At 40.7% G+C, this 21,007-nt stretch overlaps 1 protein-coding gene across 1 annotated transcript in view; it reads right to left on the reverse strand.

The window, feature by feature from the left end:
- LOC126210250 (uncharacterized) overlaps positions 1-21,007 on the reverse strand; it is a 137,501-nt gene that overhangs the window by 64,550 nt on the left and 51,944 nt on the right. Inside the window, exons 4-7 of the mRNA XM_049939441.1 lie at positions 18,957-19,085; positions 18,568-18,856; positions 5,687-5,942; positions 1,367-1,555 (exon numbers count right to left, since the gene is read on the reverse strand). Of these exons, the coding sequence (XP_049795398.1) occupies positions 1,367-1,555; positions 5,687-5,942; positions 18,568-18,856; positions 18,957-19,085 (863 nt within the window). The remainder of the gene's footprint in view (positions 1-1,366; positions 1,556-5,686; positions 5,943-18,567; positions 18,857-18,956; positions 19,086-21,007) is intronic.

A 21,007-nucleotide genomic window follows, 5' to 3' on the forward strand; every position in this document is an offset into this window, starting at 1 on the left:
AGTCTGTATGTTTGTACATATACAGCATTAAGAGACCTTACATTACGTCATAAATGAAACAAGACATCAGAGGATACTCCAAGAGCATCAGAATTTCGTAAACTGTAATAAAATGCATAATTCAACTTAGAGAGCACCCTCATACACCCAGATTCACAAAGATGTAGGTCCCTAGCTGATATTAAAACTTTTCAGTGTGATTTTTGAGATGCAAATTTTCTTGGAGTACCAGTACTGTATTATCTCAAGTTTAGTTCTTTATTATGGCATAATGCAACATGTCCCAAAAGATAGCAACATGCACTTGAAATTCCGCAAACATTTGACAATAGTCAATAGTGTTTCCAATAAACTGACTGCCTCTGTGGAAAAGCATAATTAAAGCTAATTTTTTATCAAATTGACAAAAATAACTTCAGTGTTCTGCAAGGCAATTAAAGCCCGACTGCCAAAAACCTAGAAATAAAATAAAATCAGAAAACTGAAACTAATACCATATTTTAACGTTCCATAATTATGTGAGCATATTTTATAATTCACTTTATAGCTCCCAGCCACAGAAATCCATTTTGTTTTAATTTGACTTGAGAGCTATAAACCAAGAGGAAACAGCAAAATCACTGAACGTAAACACGGTTAATGTGGAGACTACCCCTCGTCCCACTACAATTCAGACTGCTCTGTGCACGTGCGAATCTTGCAGGTTGGGTGCACCAGAAAAATGTTCCCGGGTAGCATCTGGCTGTTTGTAGCTACTGCTGGAACAGTTTGTATCTAGATACCTCAGACAGAGCTAATAGCCGCACTTCAAGTAGCCAGAAGTGGGAGAAGGCAATGCTCATATGCAACTCAACTGCGAAATGTGCATAAGCCCGTTGGCAACTGTTGAAACGAACCCAATGAAACCATTATGACGTCATGTCCATCGGAAGCAGTTTGTTGTTATGAAGTACTGCATAGTCTTCGTCCTAAAGCCTTTGACACATGTTGCTGTTGGCGGACGCTTGTGTGTGCACTGCTTTACCCCCCCCCCCCCCTCCAGCAAATGGCACATTTCCTTTGCAACTTAGGTTTTCTTTATTAATTTTTTTATGTTTTATTGCTGCAGCATTATACTGCAATAACGGACTAAAGTAAAATTCTTTGTTAGAGCATCAGTTCTTACTAGTCAAAACCACAAAAATTTAACTGTAACCTAAAACAACAAAAAATTCCCACAATACTAAAAAAAATTCCGTGTTTTTCCCAGTTTTCTCCCGGATAAAAAAATTCCCAGGTTTTTCCTGGATTTCCTGGTTGTCCCGGAGCATATACACCCTGCAAATAGAAAGCCTCTCTTATCAGCTACTGAAGTTTTACTACTGACCTGTCTTGTCTTGCGCTCCTCCTCCATCATCAGTGGGTGGAGCTGGCGAAGTGGCTTCGTCCACCGGGACAGACTTCGCATGCTCAGGAAATGCCTGCAGGTGTCGTGCCATGCGACTGTGGCCCAGATATATCTTCTGGCAGGCTGGGCACCGGAAGTGCGGAGAAATCTTGCGCTTTGGAACTGTCACTGTGGAATCATTAAAACACTATCAAACTGTCAGTAGTATTTCACCATGGCATTTGTCACCCTAGAAAAGGCAAAGCAAATTTACTGTGAACCATGAAGAACTCAAAGACAACAACTTTCTAATAACAAACACCAAACCCTGAATGTTTACTATACTCATATAAATGAGGTTAATGGGAAACATTCTGAGAATGTTCATAGTAACAACAGTGAAAAATAACGTTCTTCTTGAGGTTACTGCTTCCTCACATTACCCATCCTGATTAATGAAATTAAATATTGTAAGACTGTGGAACAACTACAAGTAGGGAGCTTTATACCAATGAGGACAGTAATGAAATTCACACAGTGAGCATTTAGGTGGTGTGAAGGAATTAAAGGAGCACACAATACCATAGCTAAAGATGACACACACTACTCCACAGCAAATGATAATTACGAAATGGATACCCAATTCATTTAATCAACTGCTGCTGTCAAAAGCTTTACAAGTACAAACGTTTTAATAAACATGGTAGTTAATAAAACTCCGCTCAAACAGGCCATGAAAGCCCAATGGTACCAACCAGCTGCCGTGTCATCCTCAGTCCACTGGCGTCACTGGATAGTGGTAGTTCATAAAGCATGGTGAACAACAAATATGCAAATTGGGCAATTAAACTAACCATCATGAGCATCACCCAATAGACAAGATTATTGACATAAATGGTTGTAGCTCCATCGTAAGTTACATTGAGAAGTATCTTTTTTATTTCTTGATGGTGACTAGTTTCGAACACCTGTGTCCATTTTCAAACCATCCCTCGTGTACGTGTGACAAATACAGGTGACAGACTATGTTCACAAACTGTCCCTGCAGTGATGATCAAAGCAGCGCTATGGCTGACTCAACAACAGTAAATTGAAATCAAGGAAGTTTACAAAAGTGCCCAGCTGCTATTACAAAAATCACATTGTGCACGCATACCAATGAATCGCCCCGTTCCTGTGCTCAAGTATCAGTCACTTTATTATTTCGATCGAAGTATAGATCGTTGGTTATGAACAACTGCAGTGTTCAAAAATTTGGGGCTGTAGTGCTGACGGGAGGTATCCCATGCCCATGGAGAGAAAGAGTTAATGACATGTTTGGACAGCTCATGCCATCTGATAACAACTGTCTAAGTCTCTAGTGAATGGTATGTGATACATCTGATCTGCCATTTATATAAGAGCTAGCCAGAAAGTAGTACTTGGTTGGCTTAACACAGTGGTAACATCCTTATCAGTTTTTTGTGCACTTTTACTATTAGCTTAGGCAGTCTGTCAAGTAAAATAAATACACCACACAGAAAATCAATGCAAGCAATAAAAACAAATCACAAGAATTACGTTAAAAGCCGCAAGTGTCATCTGCATTTGTCTGTGGCATCTGGCGCACATGAGACGGCAGAGTGACACGGTAATAGTGAGCACAATAAATGGCATAACCAAACTCATTCTCTGATTGGTTGTTGCTATGGTAGCTGTTGAAAGGGTCCTGTAGTCCCCTTTCATTATCATTTTATTTACTTTCCAGTGATACAAAACTCTCTGGCAGGCATGAGTGAATGAATGTGGTGTGTTTCATGTTGCTATATGGTGGTTTAGTCTGCTGCAGAGAATCAGCGGTAGTTGTGCAGAATGGCCAACCCCAGTAGTTTTCAGGTAGGCAAAGAGGTTTGCTCTCCTTGCAGGAAAGTTACAGGTGTTAGATTGGTGGCAGAAGCCATATCTCTGGGTTTTCCTGGCCGTGGAATCGCGTGTGTGAGACAGTCAGTCTGCTTCCAGTGCGCTGAGAGTCTGCAGCCGAGCTCTCTTCAAAGGACAGTGAGTTGGTTTAACTGCATGTTGTCTCGTAGCGAGAGGGGAGCTTTTAGCTTTTGGTCTCGCATCTCACCTTATAAAGATTGTTTAACCTTGTCGGAGTAAGGAATGCAAGGCTTCTGCAGACCTTCAGTTTAATTCCTAATGCAGACCTTGATTCTTAAGAAGAAGGTAACACAAAGGTGTTACATATGTAAGAAGTGCGCCCTCGGTTCAGTGTGAATGTTTGTCTGCCTGCAACTGCGTCTGTAAACGTTCTAATCTTTCCTGCACCTTAATAATTTTGCCTCTTTGTGAATTTTCTTTGTCTCATTTACCTTACGTCCATTGGAAGCCATTCACGTGGTTTAATATCAGAGTTTGTTGGCCCACTGCCATCACCCTTTGTTCATTTAAATGCACCTTCTGAAAAATGTTAATTGTTCACGGCTGCGCAGTTTAATGTGGTTAAAACTTGGCCACGGTATGTAGAAATTGTGTCTCCACAAACCACGTGGGCATACAAGTGTGTCATGAATTGTGTGCCGTTCACAAGAAATTTTACTTAGTTACCAGGCAACAGCAGTTGTGTAGATGCATTACATCAATGTTTTAAGGAATAAATAATTTTGCCACCAATCTTATCCTGTGTACTGATGTTATGTCTTTATTACCTACGCTATTTACCTTGTAGTTTCCTTGTTAGCCCATCCATAGCATTTCCACGCACACAGGCCCAATAAGTAGTGTTACCTTTTTATTTAAAACAAATTCTTTAGAATACATGTTGTTTTCAGGACTGCAAGCTGCTCTTATGCACAGTGTTCACGCATTATTAACTTTATTTTAATATTTGATTCACGTGAACAATGCCTGGACCAAGCTAGTAATTACATCCCATTCTTTATGAGTGATACTACGATGAATGTTCTTCTACGAGTTTTTTCTTCTTCTTAGGATTAAATTAATTAATTTTCCAATTCAGTTGAACCCTTAATTTGTCATGTGGCTAGAGTCGGTGACAACCCAATCTTTTACGTTGATTTCTATGTCAGATAGCATTTTCTTATGCAAAGTGAGGGTCACACAACTTACACATAACACCATTTTTTTTCCCCCGCAACTTATAAATAGTGACCATGACGCAAGCTAAGTTACACTGTACACTATTGTAAACAACTAGCTGTCAATGACTCTATTCTGATCCAGGTACATCTAACAAATTCAGTTGAGAGAGCACTGCTTTAGTCTGTCCACTCCTGTAATATGATTCTGTACTATGAGGAAATGATGCGGTTTCTCATTTAACCTCTTCAGCCCTTACATAGCACACATGTTACATCCAAATTTTAATTTTTTCTGAATCAGGCAACAAACAAATTTCACTGTGCCACCTTGTAGTATATACTTTACAACATATATGCTCTTACTGAATCAACTGTTTTCGTTTGTGTATGTTACCAGAACTCGTAAGTGACAGCACCTGCTTAAAGAAAGCTCTTTATCATATTTTCAGCATGTCTTCAAGAAATAAAAGTAATTTCTGTTTGTTTTTAGTAATTTTGGACTGGAATGTGATTAGAGTATGTTGTAATACACTAATACACCCTGCACTATCGAATAAGTAATTACTTATTTCATCACAACGATATTTTCTTTTCAGGAATGATCTATACTTTCACATTCCACTGATGCTCTTTTTCATAACTTTTAAGTGTTTCGTACTGAGTTTTTGTACTGCACTTTTTCAATTATTTTCTAACATAAATAGTATTCACTTTGAATATATTCTAAAATTTTGGCCAATGACATCAATTTTTTAAATTTAATGTATTAATGTTATTCTGTTGTAGAATAAAGCACTAACCACCGATCAAAATTTTTCATTCATAAAATCTACGCTCAGAACTGAGGAGGACAATCAGGCTACAGTGAGTACAAAACTGGGCCTTGATCTTCATCTTTCATCTACAACAAGATTTCCCATTAAGATACATTTGAAATTACTGGAGATCCATCACTTCACCAATGATACCAACAGACTGCACTCATATTTTACAGGAGAGTGAGGCAGTGAGATAACAGACTAATCTGTATGGTGGGTGGTGAGATTCATCACATGGCCTGGCCTACTACGCACAAGCTAACTGCAATGAAAGTGGATAAATTAAAATAGCCCTAAGGAGGTAAACTACGCTTATAGACATCTGGAGGAAAATCCCAAACGGTTGGTGAACTCCGATATTCCAACAGGTGAGAGGTCCTGTGATCCGAGGAAGTGGTGAGCACTGCTACGTTTCGACTGACCTGTAGGAGCACCTGCAGGCAGCGCTGGATCTGGTACCTCTGTGCCCCCTTTCGCCAGAGCCCCGGCACCTTCCCCCTCCTTTCCATCCTCGTGGTCACTCGTCTGGTAATCTGAGTAGCCACCATCTGAATCGTCAAGATCAGCATCTGCGAAGTCCAGCCTGTGCAGTCGCTTGTAGTCTTTCACCATGTGCCGCGGTGGACGAGATAGTCTTCCAGAGCGGGTGCGCGATAACAACTGCTTCTTGCGCTCGGACTGTGGGCAAAACGTATTAATCGTCGAGCAGGCGTGTCAATTTTCATAACACGAGCAGGTGCTTAGTGTACTTTTTACACATGTGAAAGATAGCTGTTTTCATGTTACCAAGGTAAACATGTACAAGTAAAATCTCAGTTTAATCTTAGTTTAATTACAAAATGATAAAATAAACTTCAAACAATGGAAAATCCACAATGCAAACAATGGAAAATCCAGAATGGAGTACGAGTTGCGCACACGCGCATTTGTTTGTTTGTTTGTGTGTGTGTGTGTGTGTGTGTGTGTGTGTGTGTGTGTGTGTAATTCTGATAAAGGCATGTTTGGTCAAAAGCTTTGTTTGACAGTCTTTTTGTTGTGCCTATCTGTAACTCAGCATCTCTGCTATATGGTAAGCACCAACTATCCTTTTCATAATATTGATAAAATAACCTTATATTATATAAGTTAAATCACTGTTTAGATAAACAATAATAAAATATACTTTCATGGTATCACTCTGCTGCTGTGTTCAAGTGTTACTGTGCAATAATGACCCCACTGGAAACATTAAACACTGCAGTTACATCAGATCCCCACCAAACACTTACTGGACTACTAATTATCTTGTAGGCAACTGCCTCATTAGGAAGCTGTGCTGCAAGCTCGGAATCTGGGCCATTTTCTTGCGTGGATCGTACATTTTTGCTCACATGGCTATATAACAACATAGCTTATCACTGTGTTAGCTGAAGCAACAATGAAGGCATAGAAGTGGCTTCACAGTAGTAAAACAATGGAATGGTACAAAACAATATTATTTACAGTTGGTGCACTTTATACATAGGTATGCACATCCGAGAGTCAAATAAACTATAAAGATAAAATAAAAATATTGAAATAAATAATAAACCATGCCTTAGGCAAGGTGATGAGCTAGCTCCAACCTTTTTTAACAGTGACTTTGAAAAATTGATCAGAGAATGGAGGAACAAATTGTCAGAATCTAACATCCAACATACAATAAAAATTTCCTTGGAAATCACAAAACTGATTGTTTAGCATTTGCAGAATGATTTAATAATACTGGCACACAAAGCAGAGGTAGCACGAGAATAGACAGAAATGCAGAAAGGGCAGGAAAGGAGGGGGGGTGAGGGGGGGGGGGTGAGAGGAAGAGGAAGAGGAGGGAGGGAGAGAGGGAGAGAGACAAAACAAGACTGCACAATCAAATTTAAGCACAAAATATAGAAATATCACAAGAACAAACAAATTTAAGTAAGAAACAATGGAAGCTCCAGGTTGGAATAACAATGATATTAGGAACAGGACAGACTGCACCTCCCATAAAGACACATTGAGTTGCAGACTGGCACAACAAAAAGTCTGTTACACATGTAGCTGTCGGCCAAAGCCTTCCTCACCAAATGACACACACACACACACACACACACACACACACAAGCAAGAACATCTCACGCACAACTGACCGCCAACCAGAATTGTCGGTGATGGCAGTCGAGAGTGCGCGAGGTGTGCTGTTTTCTGAGGAAGGATTTGGCCGATAGCTACGTGTGTGTTTTCTGAGGAAGGATTTGGCCGATAGCTATGTGGTGTGTGTGTGTGTGTGTGTTTTCTGAGGAAGAATTTGGCCGATAGCTACATGTAACAGTCTTTATGTTGTGCCTGTCTGCAACTCAATGCCCATCTTTACGGTGAGTAGCAATCTATCAGTATCCTTTTCCTAATATTATTGTTAAATTTAAGCATCCAGAAGCCATACACACTAATTGGGGAGAAACAGCTCAGTTATGAGAAACTGATTTACCATTTCACTTAACAAAATACATTAATTATACAAAAACTATTCTCTATAAATGCAAAAATTCACATTACAAGACAGTAAGTTGGCCAGTATCTTCATATGCATCAAGAAACAATAGTTTTAGATCCAAAAAAAGAAAATAAAACCAGGAAAAAGATAAGAAAGATTGCATTTTTTTTTATCACAGTTAGAGATTAAGATAGCGACCATCTTCAGACCTAACAAACACAGGTACATCTTGTTTAACAAAATATAGCAAAATTACGAAACAAGACATAAGAAATCTATTCAAGTATAAACGAAACACACACATACCTGAGTATACACAGGTTGGTAATCATTGTTCAGTCAGTGAAGGAGAATCGAGGAGATAACATTGTGTAGCCACAGTACAGTGATAAGGACCAAGTGTAATGAACAACATACTAAATGTCCTCACTTGTGGGGTGCGAGCATGGGAGGTGGGGGCAGGGGCATTTAAAGATTACTTTTTATGTTTTTCTTGAATAAAATGGAAACCCTGGCATCTAGCAAAAATGTTTCTCTGTACAAAATTAAACTACATTGAGTTTCTTACAAAAAGGTCATATTCCTTTATTTCTAGGACTAATAGATTCGCATTTCACAGAATGAAAAAAAAATCACAGGTTATTAAAAATAGTGTTTTTAATTGTATAAAACTGAGGGAAGGTACGTTGCTGGGTTGTGGTCATGGCATTCCCTCTTCAAAGCTCTGCAAACTATAGAGTTAGCAGGTGATTCCCTACTCTGATCTACCCCACTTTCTCACAAGGGGTCACTACAGAGTGTTTCACAAATTATACTGAGTTGCTGCAGAGCCTCTTACGAACCACTGGTGACGCAGCTCGTACACATGCCCAGGGGGTTGTTTATTTACCATAAAGTGCATTAACACTACACGGTGTGCAGATATGAGTTACTAATACCACTCACACGCAAAGCACATATGGGCTGAATCCACGTAAATCTCTATACACTGTTCTACACTGAAAACTGATCATTAGTTATCCTGTGCAGCAGCTGTAGCTTTCTACTGGGTAAGGAAACTTCCCCCACTGCTGTTTGCTTTTCAGAATTTCCTGTGGTGTTCTCTTTACGTGAGCAGATAAGATAATTTTGCTGAGCTCATGGTTATAAAGGGGAGTTATTTGTGATTTATTAAAGGAGTACGTATTTGCAGTTGTTATATGAGCTTTTATGTAAAATAAATTCTCTCAAATAAAGGCTGAGAAGTGTATTTTTTTTTTTTAAGCATGGTGATGTCTGTGATCTTCGTAGTGTTGGTGGGAAAGGGACTGGATTGGTAAATGTGGCATCTTGCTGCAGTCTGTAGTGACAGTGTATTGTAGAGTTGTGTAATTGTGTTGTTGTCAGTTGGTGGTGAATTAATGAATGACCAGAACGTAACTTCATTTCTCTCTCAATTAACTGTGTTACTGGTAGTCTGCAGTACTACCAGTGACACAGTAACTGGTAGTCTGGATATCAAATGTAGACTGGCAATGGCAAGGAAAGCATTTCTGAAGAAGAGAAATTTGTTAACATGGAGTATTGATTTAAGTGTCAGGAAGTCGTTTCTGAAAGTATTTGTATGGAGCGTAGCCATGTATGGAAGTGAAACATGGATGATAACTAGTTTGGGCAAGAAGAGAATAGAAGCTTTCGAAATGTGGTGCTACAGAAGAATGCTGAAGATAAGGTGGGTAGATCACGTAACTAATGTGGAGGTATTGAATAGGATTGGGGAGAAGAGGAGTTTGTGGCACAACTTGACTAGAAGAAGGGATCGGTTGGTAGGACATGTTCTGAGGCATCAAGGGATCACCAATTAAGTACTGGAGGGCAGTGTGGAGGGTAAAAATCGTAGAGGGAGACCAAGAGATGAATACACTAAACAGATTCAGAAGGATGTAGGTTGCAGTAGGTACTGGGAGATGAAGAAGCTTGCACAGGATAGAGTAGCATGGAGAGCTGCATCAAACCAGTCTCAGGACTGAAGACGACGACAACAACAACAACAACAACAACAACAACAACAACTGGTAGCCTGGATTAATCTCTTCCATCCACAAATTTCTTGCACTTGTAGAATCAATCTTTTCATCATCTGTGGAGCTAGTTGGCATATAAACTTGTACTTAAGATTATTATCATATGTTATCATGAGTGAATGCCTGTGTCAACAACTTCTTTGAACAAAAATTATGTATATAGTTAAACTGATCAAATCTAACTCTCAAATGGTAAGTAAATAAGTTCTACTAAACTGATAATAATAATTACAAAAAAATCTTAGATTGCTACTGCTGTCAGGGTCAATGTAATATCTCATACACCTCCCCACTCAGCAGCAGGAATCACTGAGTGTTAGGTTTGATTGTTCATTCATATGCATATTTTTCATCAGAGAAAAAGTCACTGCTTTCTATGACAAAAATAAATTATATAAATTTGAATGAAGGACTTTTTCTGCATCTCTGAGTGAAGCAGACATATTCACAGATATGGAGCATATGATGCTATAAAGAAAATAAAAATGAGCAGGTTCAATAAAGAAAAAAGGCATCTCAGCTAAATTGTTCACTGTTAACACATGAGTGGCTCCACCTGCCTAGTATCAATGATGTAACACGTTTAGGAGGAAGTTGAGAAACGTTCAAGCAGAAATAAAAGTAAAATTAAAACACAACTCATGAATTAAATCTTAGGCCTGGCCAACTGCTGCCTACAAGGAGATAGTCGTCATGTATGTGTGAGGTGTGCCTGCTTGTGCTAGTATGTGTGTGTGCGTGCGTGTGCGTGTGTGTGTGTGTGTGTGTTTTTCCTTTCTGTTCTGAAGAAGGCTTTGGTCAAAAGCTTAGTATGTAACAGCCTTTTCGTCTGTGCCTATCTGCAATTCAATGTATCATCTTTATGGTGACTAGCAATCTATCCTTATCACAACTGTTGATATTCCAACCTGGAGTTTTCATTGTTTAGTTAGAGCCTTGAGCAGCCGCTGGTGAAATATCAGTGCAGCAGCAGTGCAGTAGCGAGTCGCATATTTAGCTTTCATATTTGTTTTGTAGTTTGATTCTTAATTTCTTTCCAAGTGTTTAGAGTATAAATTCGAGGAGTCGTTAGATATTAGTAATAGGATGGATAGGGTTTGTGTGTGCCGTGTACAAGCACAGGAGGAACTGGCCGCGGTTTGCGAGCAGCTGAGCATGCTGTCGGCCACGGTCAGTCGCCTTCAGGCTGCTGCCTCGAGGTGCAGCGACGGAGGAGGGTCTGGCGTGTCGCTTGAGACACCCCAGGTGTCGCTTGCTGCGTCCGCTGACTCAGCCGCCGAGGCATCTTCTAGTGTACCCGGCGCGTTGGGGCCGCCCTCACCTCAGGGTGAGTGGCAGATCGCAACGCGTTCGCGTTGCTCGAGGCTGCCCGGCTGGCCTCGCCCGTTCGTCCTGTCAGTGGGCAGGTGGCCGCTCCTTCAGCAGGGCCCGAGCAGGCACACGGGGGCAAAGGCTTGCTGGTTATTGGGAACTCCAACGTTAGGCGGGTGATGGAGCCCCTTAGGGAAATAGCGTACAGGGCTGGAAAGAAATACAACGTGCACTCGGTTTGTCTGCCGGAGGACCTCATCCGAGATGTGGAGGCGGCCTTGCCTGTGGCTATCAAGCGTACGGGGTGCAGTTGTCTGCAAGTAGTTGCTCACGTCGGCACCAATGATGCCTGTCGCTCGGGTCCTGAGGCGATCCTCAGTTCGTACGGGCGGCTGGCAGATTTGGTGAAGACCGCTGGCCTCGCACGCGGGGTGCGAGCAGAGCTCTCTATTTTCAGCATCGTTCCCAGAGTGGATCGGGGTCCTTTGGTTTGGAGCCGAGTGGAGGGTCTCAACCAGAGACTTTGTCGACTCTGTGACGGTCTTGGCTGCAGATTTCTAGACTTGCACTATTGGATGGGGAATTGTAGGACGCCCCTAGATAGGTCAGGGGTGCACTAGACAAAGAAAGTGGCTACTAGGGTAGCAGAGTACTTGTGGCGTGCACATGGTTTTTTTTTTTTTTTTTAAGGCTAGGTAGGAGTGCGAGGTGCCCTGATGAACACTCACCAGTCGACGTGCAGGCAGGGAAATCAGGACGCACTCAGTGTAAAGACACTTCAGCTATCAAGATATTAGCAGTAAATTTTCAGAGTGTTCGGAATAAAGTTCCTGAATTTACTGCCCTCCAGGAAGCGTGTGGCGCGCAAATTATTCTCGGGACTGAGACCTGGCTGAACCCTGAGATAGGAAGTTCTGAAATATTTAGTGAAGGTTGGAATGGGTATCGGAAAGACAGATTAGACACCGTAGGTGGTGGTGGTGTCTTCATTGCAGTTGACAAATATATTGTGTCTACTGAGGTCGAAGTAGAGTGTGATTGCGAAGTTATCTGGACACGTTTAACAGGGCTAGGGGATACAAAGTTAATTGTGGAGTGTTATTACCAGCTACCAGGTTCCACCGTGACAGTTCTAGAATCACTCAAAGGGAGTCTATAACTGGATCATGCTAGAGGCGACTTCAACCTACCTAGTATAGACTGAGATGTCTATGGATTCATTACAGGTGGTACAGACAAGCCGTCATGTGAATTACTTTTGAACACATTATCCGAAAACTTTCTTGAGCAGCTAAATCGACACCCAAAGCTAATGGAAATATTTTAGATCTGGTAGCCACGAACAGACCAGACCTCATCGACGGTGTCAGTGTTGAGACAGGGATTAGTGATCATGATGTTGTCATTACGACTATGGTTACGAACGTCAAAAAGTCGGTCAAGAAGGCTAGGAGAGTATTCTTACTAGAAACAGCAGATAAGCAGTTGTTAGTATCCCACTTAGAAAATGAATCAACTTCATTTACTTCCGGTATGGTGGATGTGGAAGAATTATGATCAAATTTTAAACACATTGTAAATCACGCATTGGACAAGTGTGTGCCGAAAAAGTGGGTTACGGACGGAAAAGACCCACGGTGGTTTAAGAGTGCAATTCGGAGAATGCTCAGGAAGCAAGGGCAGTTGCACTCGCGGTACAAGAAAGATCGGGAGAATGAGGACAGGCAAAAGTTAGTAGAGATTCATGCTGCTGTAAAAAGAGCAATGCGTGAAGCATTCAACCACTACCACCGTCATATCTTAGCAAAAGATCTCGCTGAAAACCCAAGGAAATTCTGGTCTTACGTAAAATCGGTAAGCGGGTCAAAGGCTTCCATCCAGTCACTCACTGATCAGTCTGGCCTGGCAACAGAAGACAGCGAAACGAAAGCTGAAATTTTAAATTTAGCATTTGAGAAATCTTTCACGCAGGAGGATTGTACAAACATACTGCCGTCCGAGTCACGTACAGATTCCTGTATGGAGGACATAGTGATAGACATCCCTGGGGTTGTGAAGCAGCTGAATGGGTTGAAAATAAATAAATTGCCAGGTCCTGATGGGATTCCAATTTGGTTTTACAGAGAGTACTCTATTGCATTGGCTCCTTACTTAGCTTGCATTTATCACGAACCTCTTGCCCAACGTAAAGTCCCAAGTGACTAGTAAAAAGTGCAGGTGACGCCTGTATATAAGAAGGGTAGAAGGACGGATCCTCAAAATTACAGACCAATATCCTTAACATCGATTTGTTGCAGGATTCTCGAACATATTCTCAGTTCAAATATAATGAATTTCCTCGAGACAGAGAAATTGCTGTCCATGCATCAGCACGGCTTTAGAAATCATCGCTCCTGCGAAACGCAACTTGCCCTTTTTTCACATGATATCTTGCGAACCATGGATGAAGGGTATCAGACGAATGCCATATTCCTTGACTTCCGGAAAGCGTTTGACTCGGTGCCCCACTGCAGACTCCTAACTAAGGTACTAGCATATGGGATTGGTTCCCAAGTATGTGAGTGGCTCGAATACTTCTTAAGTAATAGAACCCAGTACGTTGTCCCCGATGGTGAGTGTTCATCGCAGGTGAGGGTATCATCTGGAGTGCCCCAGGGAAGTGTGGTAGGTCCGCTGTTGTTTTCTATCAAAATAAATTATCTTTTGCATAGGGTGGATAGCAATGTGCGGCTGTTTGCTGATGATGCTGTGGTGTACGGGAAGGTGTCGTTGATGAGTGACTGTAGGAAGATACAAGATGACTTGGACATGATTTGTGATTGGTGTAAAGAATGGCAGCTAACTCTAAATATAGATAAATGTAAATTAATGCAGATGAATAGGAAAAAGAATCCTGTAATGTTTTAATACTCCATTAGTAGTGTAGGGCTTGACACAGTCACATCGATTAAGTATTTGGGCGTAACATTGCAGAGCGATATGAAGTGGGACAAGCATGTAATGGCAGTTGTGGGGAAGGCGGATAGTCGTCTTCGGTTCATTGGTAGAATTTTGGAAAGATGTGGTTCATCTGTAAAGGAGGCCACTTATAAAACACTAATATGACCTATTCTTGAGTACTGCTCGAGCGTTTGGGATCCCTATCAGGTCGGATTGAGGGAGGACATAGAAGCAATTCAGAGGCGGGCTGCTAGATTTGTTACTGGTAGGTTTGATCATCACGCGAGTGTTACAGAAATGCTTCAGGAACTCGAGTGGGAGTCTCTAGAGGAAAGGAGGCGTTCTTTTCGTGAATCGCTACTGAGGAAATTTAGAGAACCAGCTTTTGAGGCTGACTACAGTACAATTTTACTGCCGCCAACTTACATTTCGCGGAAAGACCACAAAGATAAGATAAGAGAGATTAGGGCTCGTACAGAGGCATATAGGCAATCATTTTTCCCTCGTTCTGTTTGGAAGTGGAACAGGGAGAGAAGAGGCTAGTTGTGGTACAAGGTACTCTCCGCCACGCACCGTATGGTGGATTGCGGATTATGTATGTAGATGTAGATATCATTCTATTCATAGCTGTTCTTTCCTCAGAAACTGTGGTATATTTTTTCAGAATAAAATTCAGATTGCAGGTGTAGAGTTAGGGAATTTTTTTCATTTTACCTGTTTCAATAGCTTGATCTGTCATCTTCATTAGTCTACAAAATTTGGGGTATGGAAATCATTACAACTTGACTACACATGTATGTAAATAATAATTAGTTTGTAACAAAAATTTACTTAATATTGGTTTAGTATATATCAATGTCTTGATCAAAGAAGCATAATCCTGTGACATGTCATAAAGTGCACGCTTTACATCACAAATGTAAACACAAACTGATAATTTACAGCAACTGAATAACATTTATGTACCTAGTCAATATTTTATGTGACAACTGTAAACAAGAGTGTTAATTAACAGTGAATGAATCACATTTCTGCACACAGTTAATTTCCCTTGCTGCTATCCCAACTTAACTGTGTACATAAATGTTATCCATTCACTCTACTCTAAGTTATCAATCTCTGTTTACAATTATCACGTACAATATGCACACTTTTTCTTGGCATAATGCTTCTGTGATGAAGATACTGACATAAACTATAACATAATATTAAGTAAGCTTTTGTTATACACTTCTTATACTTTACATGAGTAGTGTGGAGAGCTGCATCAAACCAGTCTCAGGACTGAAGACCACAACAACAACAACAACAACAACAACATACTTTACATACATGCATGGCCAAGTTCTAGTGATATAATATCCCAAATTTTGTAGGTTTCTGAAGATGACAATTCAATCTGTTGATATCTATAAGGATAAATAAATTTCTTAAATTGTGCAACTGATGAATGACTTTTATTCTGAAATAATTAGGTATAGTTGTGGTGCACATTCAGAATAGTTAAATCCATAAATTGCCCACTTCCTCAAACAGCATCCCATAAAGTCTGAAATTTACTATTTCGGTAACTGATTGAATGTAATTTTATTGCCAGCTTGCAGGTCTTTCTACAAGAAATGAAGGACAGCAAAATGAGCTGTTAGGTGAAAGAAAATGTGTTTTCCAGGGCTGCAGTACCCACACTACTTCCGCAGTCTAAAGCACTTTGGGTCCGTGTTCTGCCAACCTAGGAAGAAGCTCAGTGTTGTTGTATGCCAAGGGCAGCTTCTGCTGTTGGATTGGTAGACAGTGTCAGGTGGCGGGAGAGCCACACAATGCCATATTTCAAACTGATTGGCTACATATTTGACAATGAACAGTTGTTCATTCTCATTCAATAACATGCAGAAACCAAAAACAACTTGAAAACAATGTTGTGTGAATGACATCACCACTGTGAAGATAAGCTCAACTCGTTATTAAATTTGACCCAAAACATACTCTGCCATCTAAGCTACGCTGTTCCAGCTGCAATGACCACCAGGGGGCAAACAGCTTACGCACATGCAGTCGAGACATCTGTCCTGAAGTCTATGCGATTATACTGCCCTGGTCGAGATACTGCTAGCAAAGGTAGCCGAGTGGTTCATATATGTGCGGAATGCACATAATATAGCTCGACGAGCCTGGGAACACCCTTGCCCCGTAGCATAAAGTTGGAAGAGCTCATTTTCTGAGATGATGATGGGCTCCCTTAGAGAGAGCCTCAGTGAAATAGGAATCAGGATAAGTATTTGGACTGTTTAAGCACTTCTGAGAAGACTATGAACTATTAAATGAAGTTTTATTTTGGTTTCTTAATAACATGTGAAATTTTCAATATCTTACACACGACAGAAACAGCTGTAGTGCAGTTCTTAGTCGATGGTTTTACCTCAATTATGAGAGTTTTTGTTTCAAATGGAATATGGGAAGATTAGCTTAGTGCATTAATTCACAGCATTTTGTTTTGCATGTTGGTATTCTAGTTCCTATGGGTTTGTTTACTGATGGTCATTTTTTATTTGAGTTGTCATTTTGTCATCTGAGGATAGTGAGGGGAGCTGCAGATGCTAGAAAATGGAGCACCCAAGTGGAGAAATCTTAATATTTCTAACGCATTCTTCTGTCCGAGTTCAACAGAAGCAGCCAGACAAATTTGCGCCATATGTGGGGATAATGCCACTGAACAGAACACAGCCATTAGTGACTTTCCACACTCAGGAAGACCTTTGCGGTTTGATGAAGATCGTTTAAGTGCATTAACCCACAATGATTCACATCGTTGTACTCTAGAACGGGCAGAACTGTGATCATTTCACCATCGTGCGACATTTGTGTGCGATGGGGAAGGCTCGAAAACCAGATGTATGAGTGCTATGTGCTCCAAGCAAAAATCACAAAAATCAGTGGGTGGTCCTATGTACCGCTCTGTTTGCTTTTCATCAATTGGCTTGTGAACAACATTGACCGTACCCATCCTGTATCATTACTGGTGGCGAGAAATGGTGCCTTTATGCAAACATACAGAAAAGAAAGGATTGATCGGGCCCAAACAAAGCAGAAGCAGCAACTCCACGTACAAAGACCTGCACTCATCCACAAGAATAATGTTATACAACTGGTGGAACAGCAACAGCGTGGTGTACTACGAATTGTTTCCCTGAGGTTTAACCATCACTGCTGACATTTACTATCACCAACTGAAATGTCTTGCAGACACAGTCCTAGAAGAATGACCAGGAAGATTGTCTGAAGTAATCCTACTCCATGATAATGCCTGCCTGCATTCTGGTAGACTGACAAAAATCACTATACAGCAGTTGGGTTGGGAAGTCTTTCTGCAGCCACCCTACTCAACTGATCTTGTGCCCTCCGATTTCACGCATTCTGCTCTCTATTGAACAGCCTTCGAGGAACTTCCTTTCCAAATGAAAATGCACTCTGAACATCGCTTGACAAATTCTTCGTCTCAAAACAATGTGATTTTTACAGTCACAGATCCAAAAAGTCACCCCAGCACAGGCAGACTGTTTTAAATAGCGAAGGAGATTATATTACTGATGACTGATGTGTCTGTTATATGTATCTGTTGTGTTTAACAAACTTGTGGAAAAACGCTATGAACTTATACACCAATCTAGAAACTAATGTGTACAATAATAATTGCAGCAGCTGGTTCTGTAATATTCCTGCAGCCAAACCTTGCTGAATTCTCTAGGATTTGTACTTAATGACGGTAATCCAGCTCATAATTCTTGTATGGTCTCCTGACTGTTTTGAGTAGAATACCACTTGTATTGACATTCTCTGAGGGACACATCAATAGAAATCAAATAAATACCATTTGAAGAGTGCATGCTGGTAATGACTGTTTAAAGAAATTTCAGGGCACCTAGTTACATTTCTCACAACTGTAAAATTTTGATAATTGTATTATTAACAAGGTATTTTGGGCCTATTCAAGAAACCAAGTTTGAGTATTTCTTTTCCCGAACCTGACCCCCACCCCCTTAAAAAAAAAGAGAGAGAGAGAGAGAGAGAGAGAGAGAGAGAGAGAGAGAGAGAGAGAAGAAAAGAAAAGAAAAAGATGTTATGGAAGTGATTCTTCTTAACTTCGTTCCCAGGAACACGTGTGTAATTGTAGCTTGCTTTTTGTGTATGAGTATTCACTTTTGTGTGATGTAATTAGGGTTGGTTGTTACTGTATGAAATTCTGAATTAGATACCACATGCTGTTTACATAAGGGAGAGCAGATATCTGTCTGTAAATAGCTACCAGATATTGGCAAGGGAGGCTGAGGCAAGTTCTGTCGTAAAATTCAACTGAACAGTACTCTGGTATTCTCTTACAACATGTAACCATGCCTGCAAATAGGAGATACAGTTTTGATACTCGTATAAGTAGAGTATGAAAAGCTTTGAGAGTAATCTTATAATGTCTTGATTTAAAAGAAAAGCACAAATATGTACTCACACGGGCTGCCTCCTCGGCCTCATCATGAATCACCCTGATTTCTCCCAGTCCAGTTGAGTCGGCAGGACGTTTGTTGCGGCTGCCCGGGAGCCGGCCTCTGCGTCCACTACCACGACCTCGCAGTGCTGTCACCTGCTGCAGCCTCCCATTGTCAACAATGGCCTTCGATAGAGTAATGTTTCCCTGCACTGAATGTGACACACCAATGCCTTGCAAGCGGCGCGGAGCAGTATCTCCTGAAGGTGGAGAGTTGGGTTCGCACAAGTCCAGGTCCTCCGGATACACCACCCTATAAAAGTCAAAGAAGGCTTGAGAAAGCTTCCAGGCAATGAACCTACATCATTGAACTAACAGAATTTTTGAACAGAATATTTAAAGAATCAAATTACCTGTAGATGATACGAGTATTGGTCTCTGCATCGTAAACAACATTTTTGGTGCGAGGTGCCGAATCCAGGTGCTGCTGTTGTAAAACTGTTGCAATTTGCTTTAGCTGCTCTTGGGTCAATGCCTGCACACTGAAAAATAAAAGATATTTATATATTTCTCTACACAACAAATCATCAGGAAAACAAAGCAAAAGTTACATTAAAAAAAAAAAAAAAAAAAAAAAAAAAAAACAGAAAATTTAAGAATATTGCTCAGTGTAAGACATAGCTTCCACATATACCTAACTGAACAATGACAGTGCTATATGCATCAAAGATTTTGGGTAGCTATGAATACATGGAAATGAATGAAAAAGCAAAAATAAATAAATAAATAAAATTAGTAAATTTAAAAAATAAATAGTATAAATGAATGTGAAGACCTTTTTTACTTTTGAGTAATCAGTCTTCTGATTGGCTTCATACACCCTACCACAACTTTCATCTACATTTACATGCATACTCCACAAGCCACCGTCAAGTGTATGGCAGATGGTAGCTTTCTACTCATTTCCTTTCCTGCTCCACTCGCAAATGGACTGAGGAAAAAACACTGACTGTCTATATGCCTCCATACAAGACATAATTTCTCACCTTGTCTTTGCAGTCCATATGCTACATTCACGAAATTGTCCGGCAGTCAGCTGAAAATACTAATTTTTCTATATTCTCTCAGCAGGTACTCATATATCATAAAATCAGATAATCAATCACTTCAGCTGTAAATACTCCATACCTTAGCTTCATGTGCAGCTGTTACCTGATTGAGTATTCGCACTGTACAGTGGCCATGTGCCCCACAGTTCTTGTACACCTCAGGGATGGGCTGGTAATTGCCCAAAACCGGTCTTGGTTTTGAACTAATAAAAATATTTACAACTGAAGCAGTTAATTATCTGATTCTACTATGCAACTCAGTTTAGATGTCTTTCTTAATAAAACTTTTGTATCAATTGAGCTTACCAGTAACAAATCAAGCAGGACACTTATGAAATGCCTTGATGTCTTTCCCTGCCTAGTGATTCCTAACACTCCAGCAGTATTCAAGTATGGATTACACTAGTGTTCCATGTGTCGTCTCCTTTATACATGAGCTACACATTTGTAAAATTCTCTCAATAAATCAAAATCAATCACTCCCCTTTCCTACTACTGTCTTTATGGGTTTGGTCACTTCATACTGTTTTGGAATATTACGATGGAAAATCCGTAACTCTCCTGGCCTCAGCCTTCGTTAGTCACTGTCCTTACCCAACTAGCCCCTTCTCTGTTCCCATTTCAGCACGACCTCAGTCATCAACTCCACCAACACACCCACAGTCTTTTTACTTTTCTCCTTTTCTGCTAACCCCTCCCGCCCTCTGTCTAACCTCCTGACTACACCTGGCTGCCTACCCTCTCTCCACCTCCTCCCTGTATGCTGCCACAAGCAGCACTTTACCGTCCCCCACCCCTACACTGCCATCCCTACCCCTCTCCGCCCCAGCCTCCACCTTTCCCCCACCACCTGGTTGCTTCTCCCATCATGCGCCACTGCTCACAGTCTGGTTTCAGCAGCCAGAGACTGTTGTCAAGTGAGTGCGAGTTGCACTTGTGAGTGTGTTGTCCATTTCCAACAAAGGCCTTGTTGGCCAAAAGCTCACTCTCCTTTTGTGGTGCCTATCTGCAATTCAGCATCACCAGTATATGGTGATTTGCAACATTATACTTAGATTTTTAATTGACATGACTATGTCAAACGACACATAACTAATGCTGTATTTGAACATTACAGGATTGTTTTTCAAACTCATCTCCATTAACTTATTTCCTCTCTTGTGGCAACCTCTTCATCTCGCAATAGCACTTGCAACTAAACCCTTCTATCATTTGCTGGACACATTACAACCTCTGACTTGTACTACAGTTTTTGGTCTCTTCAGCTCTCTCAAGCCCTATAGTTCACAATTCGCTTCCATACAACGCACCGAATGTACACTATCAGAAATTTTTCTGAAATTAAAAACAATGTT

The sequence above is a fragment of the Schistocerca nitens genome, chromosome 10 (assembly GCF_023898315.1).
Source record: "Schistocerca nitens isolate TAMUIC-IGC-003100 chromosome 10, iqSchNite1.1, whole genome shotgun sequence".
Taxonomy (NCBI): domain Eukaryota; kingdom Metazoa; phylum Arthropoda; class Insecta; order Orthoptera; family Acrididae; genus Schistocerca; species Schistocerca nitens.